This window comes from Syngnathus scovelli, chromosome 21, assembly GCF_024217435.2.
Source record: "Syngnathus scovelli strain Florida chromosome 21, RoL_Ssco_1.2, whole genome shotgun sequence".
NCBI lineage: Eukaryota > Metazoa > Chordata > Actinopteri > Syngnathiformes > Syngnathidae > Syngnathus > Syngnathus scovelli.
Window position 1 is genome coordinate 4,897,420 of NC_090867.1, and position 6,969 is coordinate 4,904,388.

The 6,969-nt window shown below is 43.5% G+C and overlaps 1 protein-coding gene across 1 annotated transcript; it reads left to right on the forward strand.

Annotated features, from left to right (window-relative positions):
* Nucleotides 1-5,389, forward strand: pmp22b (peripheral myelin protein 22b). The gene is made up of 5 exons (XM_049758162.1): nt 1-46; nt 334-428; nt 572-665; nt 3,539-3,679; nt 3,875-5,389. Exons 2-5 carry the CDS (start codon nt 351-353, stop codon nt 4,033-4,035), a joined length of 474 nt encoding a protein of 157 aa, XP_049614119.1. The 5' UTR covers nt 1-46; nt 334-350; the 3' UTR covers nt 4,036-5,389.
* The last annotated feature ends 1,580 nt before the right edge of the window (nt 5,390-6,969 follow it).

Genomic DNA, 6,969 nt, shown 5'->3' on the forward strand with positions numbered 1-6,969 from the left:
TACCGCTTTTTTTCACCGTGCCGTGAATACACGCTCGCGTCTCCAAGTAAGTACAACTTGCTCTATTTATTTTAAAAGTGCAATGGAAGTGGACTTTGTGCTTTGAATCTGACTATGGCTGATATGGTTAAGATCATAAAAATGGTTGCATGGGACATTTCGGCTCGGTAAAGGTGACACTTGATGCGGCATCATTGCTTTCGGTGCGTAAAAAGTGGGAGCGCTTGTCCTGAGCGTGCTGCAGTGACACACCCATGTTCCGCCTGTGTGCGCTCACATAAATGCACGCACACACATACACTCTAATTCCTCTTCCTCCTCCTCCTGATCCAGACTCTTCTCTTGCAAAGATGCTGCTGCTTCTTCTGGGCATTGTCCTCCTGCACATCGCCGCTCTGGTGCTCCTCTTCATCTCCACCATAGTCAGCGTGAGTCCCGCTTTTGCCCTATGGGAGAAGAGTGGAGGGTGGGTGTGGTTAATGGGTGGTCATGATGGTGGAGGGTCTTAATGTAAACAATAAATGCTGTGTCACGTGAGTTTGACTGATTGATTGATTTTGGGGCTCCACAGGTGTGGACCTCCCGTGACTTCGGCACCTCGGACCTGTGGACCAACTGCTCCATCATCAATGGAGCTTACCATTGCAGCGGCGCCTCCACTGGAGGTCAGAATCCACGATTATTAATTATTATTAAGAATCATGAATTGCAGTCGATCGTGATCGTAAAGCAGCCCCAGTGTAATGGTGGCGTCCAAATGTCATTGATATGATTGCTTGCATTATTAATAATTATTGGCATTATTATTAATATGATCGACATTATCGCTGCTGAATTGTGGTAGCAGCAGGAGTACAGTCATTATAAGCGTAGTTACTGACATGTCATCATGATTATTGACATTATTAATAATGATTGGTATAGCAGTGGGAATGCAATGGGAGACCCAAAATGACAGTTAATGATTTATTATTATTATTACTATTATCATTACTGCCATTATTACAATAATAAAATATTTCCACGAATGTCATGACAAAATCAACAATGGCATTATTAAAAGCATAAAATATGACAGTACTATGGAAGCTGATCAGTATCATTACCAATTGTAAAGCAGTGAATGACTTGTTTTGATATTTGGGATTATTTTTTGTGACAATATGGAGGACTCCTCCAAAACCTACAGTGGGATTATTTGGATTTTTCATACCATGACTCTCAGTAGTACGGCAGTGTCCGTGCTAGGGACGACATTGCAGAGCCACCATGGCAACATTAATTCTATTCTGCTGTCGAGTACACCAATGCAGTGCAGGATGACTTGCCGATTGTGAGGGCGTGTCGGGGTTGCCCCTCTGGCGCCATCTAAGGGAGAGAATGTGCCGGTGGCCTTTGGAAAGGCCGCTGCTTGTATAAATAGTCAGTGGCGTGATGTCCATATTGAGGTCCCGTGTGCAGAAACAGTATAGTGACCAACCATTTGGGACGCGTGTGCGTGTGGGTGGGGTTGCGGAGGAGTATTTAAAGCATGTCTGTGTGTGCGTGTCTGTGTGTGTGTGTATGTGCCGCACATATGCTGATGGAGGGTCACGCCCAGTGCCAGAGCACAGTGTCCCATCTTAGCTTGCAGCGTCCAGCAAGACGATTTAGGGCGGCAGCAGCTGCACACTTTGAGATTTATATAGCATATGTGTATCTATGTGTGACAATATTTGAGTGGAGGTTATTTTGTGCCAACTTTAGAACGTGCAGCACATGTTTTTTTTTTTTGTAGGGTTTTAATGCCAATGATGTCAGAGACCCAGAATGGGCCGAGCTTGGCCGGCCCAGAGCCGGCCATGTGTTTTGTCAGGTAGTTTGTTTGACTTGCTTTCACGAGGCCTCATGACGCACTGTTTATTTAAGCAAGCAGTGTGTGCGTGTGTGCGTGTGTGCGTGTGTGTGTGTGTGTGTGCATGTGTGTGTGTGTGTGTGTAGGCAGATGGCAGGAAGATAGAGGGCTAGCCAGGGCAAGGGGTGTCAGTAGTGCAGGGCGTCACCAGGCGGGATTGTCTGCTGAGTAATCAACTTAGTTTTTGTTCCGCTTTTGTTTTGTTTTTTTTACACTCCAAACTCAAATTGAGCTAATTTTTACAATTTCGGTCGCCACAGAGAAAAGCATGTTGAAGGGGCAAGCAGTGAGGGGGCGGCGGTCACACATTAATGCTAATTTAAACAATGCGCTCGTTCATCCAAGAAAAAATGTTTCATGGAATTTAGTCTGGAGGGTAAAGGTCACAGAGACAAATGTTAGCATTGGTAACGCCTGGATTTTTTGTGAAAATATCTGATGTTAGTAATGTTGATATGCACCCTTAGCGTTTAGATTAGTCTGTAATTTGACAAGTCAACTTTAGTAAAATTTCAAAGATTGCTATTTTATCTACCTAGCCAAGACACAAAGTATGAGACGCGAGTAAAGTTTTTATTATTTTATGCGTCCTTGGTAACGCAAACACATAGCTACCTAGTAGCGAAAAACAGGAATGAAACACCAAGGACCTCCAAGACCATTGCTTATCAACTGTTATTTTCCTGTTTGGCATCAAAGTGATGCTCAGCGGCATGATTGATTTGTGTGTTTTCATGACACCAGGAGGGGGGGAACGTCCCGTGTTGACAGTCAAGGAAGGAAAAAGGCTCGCCGGTGTAGCATCCGTATTTAAAGGCCAATGGACGGAACATTCCGCCGACCTATCAACTTATCAGCCTGCGGGATTATGTAACAGTCGCAAAAACTAAATCCCGCCATGGGGTGGTGGCCGCATTTTGGCGAGATGGCCGGTGCGCCGCTAATAGTCTGAGCGTGTTGGGTTTCCTCACTTATGTTATCCATCTTGTTTGACAGGAAGCGGTCCACATACAAATAAACACTGCATGCTTTGTTTTGAAAGTAAAAGCACAACATTGGCATTGTGTAGCCTAATTTGATTTAAATTTCCAGCGTATGCGTCGCGAATCAAAGCACATTTACAGGACACTACAACAATCGCTACAGCATGTCAACATAATATGTTTTAAATTTTTCGACAGACACAAATTAATATATTAAGCACAACCAATAATGCCTCACAGAACGCAAGATGGCTTTGAAGAATTGGGTATTATATCTGGATAGAATGTGTACTGTACCTCGTGTTGTGGCCTATCTGGCAAATTCCCAGCATGCTAGGCGGTTAATGGGTTAATGGACTCCACTCTTTTGCACTTGGAGGTCTTGCTGGGTCTGGATCGATGATTAGTCGCCGGTCCTGATGCAAGGGATGGATGGAGGGGAGAGGCTGGGGGTGGGGTTCAAGAACAAGATACCCAGGCTAGTAGCATCATTATGGATCCATTACAAGCTCCCTGAAGTAAACATGCTCCCGACAGCCTTTGCAACGTTGGTTGCTCGCTGTGCTCGTTACAGGCTTTAATGATGGAGGTTTATTCCGCTGCCGTCTCCGGTGACCGGCCTGTTATTGATTATGTCTCCTCTTGCTTTTTTTATGTCCAGAGTGGATCCAGGCGGTCCAGGCCCTCATGATCCTGTCCATCATCTTCAGCTGCCTGGCGCTCTTCCTTTTCTTCTGCCAGCTCTTTACTCTGCAGAAGGGTGGACGCTTCTTTATCACCGGAACCTTCCAGATCCTTGCTAGTGAGTACACTAACTGTACACAAGCAGTAATCAAATACAAAGAACATCTAAGCTGGTTATTCTTTGCTTCTACAAAATGAGGACATCTCACAAAGGCGAGACAACCCAATTTAACGAAACAGCTTTTGCTGGATATTAGATGCCAACACACTGAGCAAAGACATTTTTTTTAAACGTTCTCCCGACTTTCTTTAGGTTTGTTTGTGATGAGCGGCGCTATCATCTACACGGTGATGAGTCCGGAGTGGGTGCCTGAGACGGCCGACTTTGGTTACTCTTACATCCTGGCATGGGTGGCCTTCCCCTTGGCGCTGATTAGCGGCCTCATCTATGTTATCTTGAGGAAGCGAGAATGAGCGGCGGCATCCCCATCACCGCGCTGACGTCATCTCCACACCCCCAGCCCCAGCATCGCCGCCACATGCCGACGCCCCCGAGCAAACCGACCGTGTCTCCGTTTCAAGATGTATATAGTATCTATGGTTTAAAACCTATTTATAATGTAACACTTTTACATACATGTACATAGTTTTTGTGTTGCTCTGTCACGTTAGCTTGTTTAGCTTGTTTAAGTGCCTCCGCGTTTGTTTGTTTTTTGTTTGTTCATTTGCCAAAGGATTAACAGATGAGTACATTAACCAAAGTGCATGTTTAAAACAAACTAGAAGGATTAGCAAGTTGTTTTGTGTGCGTGTGTGTGTGTGTGTGTTTAGTTTAAAAAGAGTGGTAAGCAAGCCAGGATACAACAATAAGCGATAGATCTGGTCCTTTTTTTTTTTCTATGTGTGAGCTTTTTATATTTCTTTGACAAAAACAAAATATGGTGCTATTACTCTATTATAAATATTTATCATTCCTCTTCCATCACGCCACTCGTGGGTCGCTCGGTGGACGTCGGATTTCAATCCATGCAGTCATTTGGACTATCAGTATTAGCTAGAATAGTACAATACAATAAGATGATATACTCTGCGGCTTTTGCTTCGCAGCTTTTTTCTCATTATTTCACTGTTTTGTTTTTGTTCTTTTTCCATAGCGGCTATACCACTTTGTATTTATGATTGTTAACCACATATGCAAACTAGATGCAAACAAGGCCAAGTTGGCAAAGAAGAGCGCGATGCGGCTGCACGCATACTTGAACTCCACCGCACAGCAACTTTGCGTATTAAAGTTGTGCGTAAGAAAGTCATGCACACGCCTTAACTCCATTGAAAATGAAAACTCATGATTAGCTAGCTAGCGCTGATGTATTCTGCCAAGAAAAGGGACTGAAGTCGCACTAATTACTTGATGCATGTGGGGATAAACAGATGTCACATACAACACACCACACCACACACACATACACACACACGCACGCACGCAAACACTACCAGGGCTGCAAACGTGAAAATAAAAGCTAATTTCGAACCATTTGCATTGTATTAATCTGTGAGCTGATCATATACTGTAAAACAAAGCTGCCAGCACTATCAAGCACTAAGCGGCAGCCATCTTGCATATATACATCTATTGTATAATGTTCAGTGTGGCTTGCAGTTAGAAGAGACGTTGCGCTCTGATGACGACTGCCCGGCCATTTTGCCGCGTGCTTCGTGTGTGCGTGTATTTTTTCATGTTTATACGCGTGTGTAGCGTTCGCCGTGTTACCAAAGCTAACTGTGACTTATAGCGTAACCAATAAAGAGGACCTCTCTGACCACCAAACAGCACTTTTTATAATAAATACATAACAATTTTACAATAGTTATAATAGTTTTTCAAGCAGCGTCCAAATATCTGACATGAATAGAATGTTTTAACTTTGATGTTGATGATTTAATGATATTTTTTTCTGTTATTTAGTTATAGCCGACATGTAAATAGACCGTGCAATTGAAAGTTTTTATGATGCTTTTCAATCAACATATTGTTTTCTGATATAATGGCAGGCCATCGCTGGGGAAAAAAAATCAAACTTTCTGCAACATTGCTATCTGGTGGTTATAGTTGCTTAGTGCAACAAGACGCGCACATTACGATATGCCTAACGCACACTGCCCTCGTGTGGAGAAATACCGGCATTGCAGCTCAATTCTCATGACTTAGAAGGATGAGGAGTCTCCCGTGGGTCATGCAAGCATTTTTTGGCTCACTCCATTGTCTCCGAAACATTAACTCGACATATGATTGATTAGTCTGGTCTGGATGTGCGACTGGTCCGCCTTAGCCGCCATTAGTTACTCATGTGTCATTTGGCACCAGTGTCATGGTCATGGCTGGTCATTAATAATGATAGTGATTAAAGGCCAGAAAAAGGGATTTGGTAATTAGAGACAAAGTGAGATACCAAGTAAAATAGCTGGGATGAAAGATTAAAATACTTTTTTTTTTTTTTTAAAACCATCATCTTTAAAATTTACAGATTATTATTATTTATTACAATATTTTGTTATGAGCAAGTTGTAAAGAAATGTAAAGAAATGGTGCAAATGTGTCTACTTTTATGCAATTTCTGGATTTTCGTCAAATATTCAATTAGCATTCTCCAACCAGAAGGTGCACCATCATCTATCAATCCTTGGTTGGGGGTACACCGTGATGCAAAATTAGCTCCGCCTGTGCGTGGGGGTCTTTGAGAGGTAGGGGGTGCGGTCAGCAGACTCAATTAAGGCTCATGAAATGCAAATGGCACACGATATTAAAGGGTCGGGGGTCTCACCGCCATCTGCTTGCCATCGACGGCGCTGTAAGAGCCTCCAGGCGCAGCTCATTTGTGTAATGCGAGCTCATTTTTGCCTTTAGCACGTTAGCATTAGCGCACCGTTCACACGTCAGAGAGGGCCAAACTTCCCTCCCTAATGACAAACTCATTTACCGCGCACAGCTGACACTTCTCATGACTTCCATGCCGACGGGCCTTCCAAGGTCGAGCTCCACGCCATCATCCATCAACATGAGCACATCAAAGAACTTTTGGCTTGAGACGATGTGGAAAAGAAATAAATGACATTGTGATACGATTAGACGATGATGAAGCAGTATTTCTCGAAGTTCAAAGTATATCAGCGTGAGTTGGTTAAAGAGTCTACTCTACAATCTGGTCCTACAGCACTAATTTGTATCTTCTCATAAGCGACCAGTTAGTTTTCCAGTTAATTCATGGCTTAGTCAAGTCCGTTCATCAGATACTTTAATTGTTTTTCAGTGAGCTCTGTCTCTCACTTATTTAGCAGCACTGCACGATTTCACGCGAGGAATCATCTCGAAAGCTGCTAGCGTCAAAGCGCACAGCATGCTTAACTGCC

Excerpts from the sequence above, each read along its gene's own strand:
- pmp22b (XM_049758162.1), top strand. The coding sequence starts at position 351 with ATGCTGCTGCTTCTTCTGGGCATTGTCCTCCTGCACATCGCCGCTCTG. Across the intron at positions 666-3,538 it reads CAGCGGCGCCTCCACTGGAG|AGTGGATCCAGGCGGTCCAG; the intron begins GTCAGAATCCAC and ends TTTTATGTCCAG. Across the intron at positions 3,680-3,874 it reads AACCTTCCAGATCCTTGCTA|GTTTGTTTGTGATGAGCGGC; the intron begins GTGAGTACACTA and ends GACTTTCTTTAG.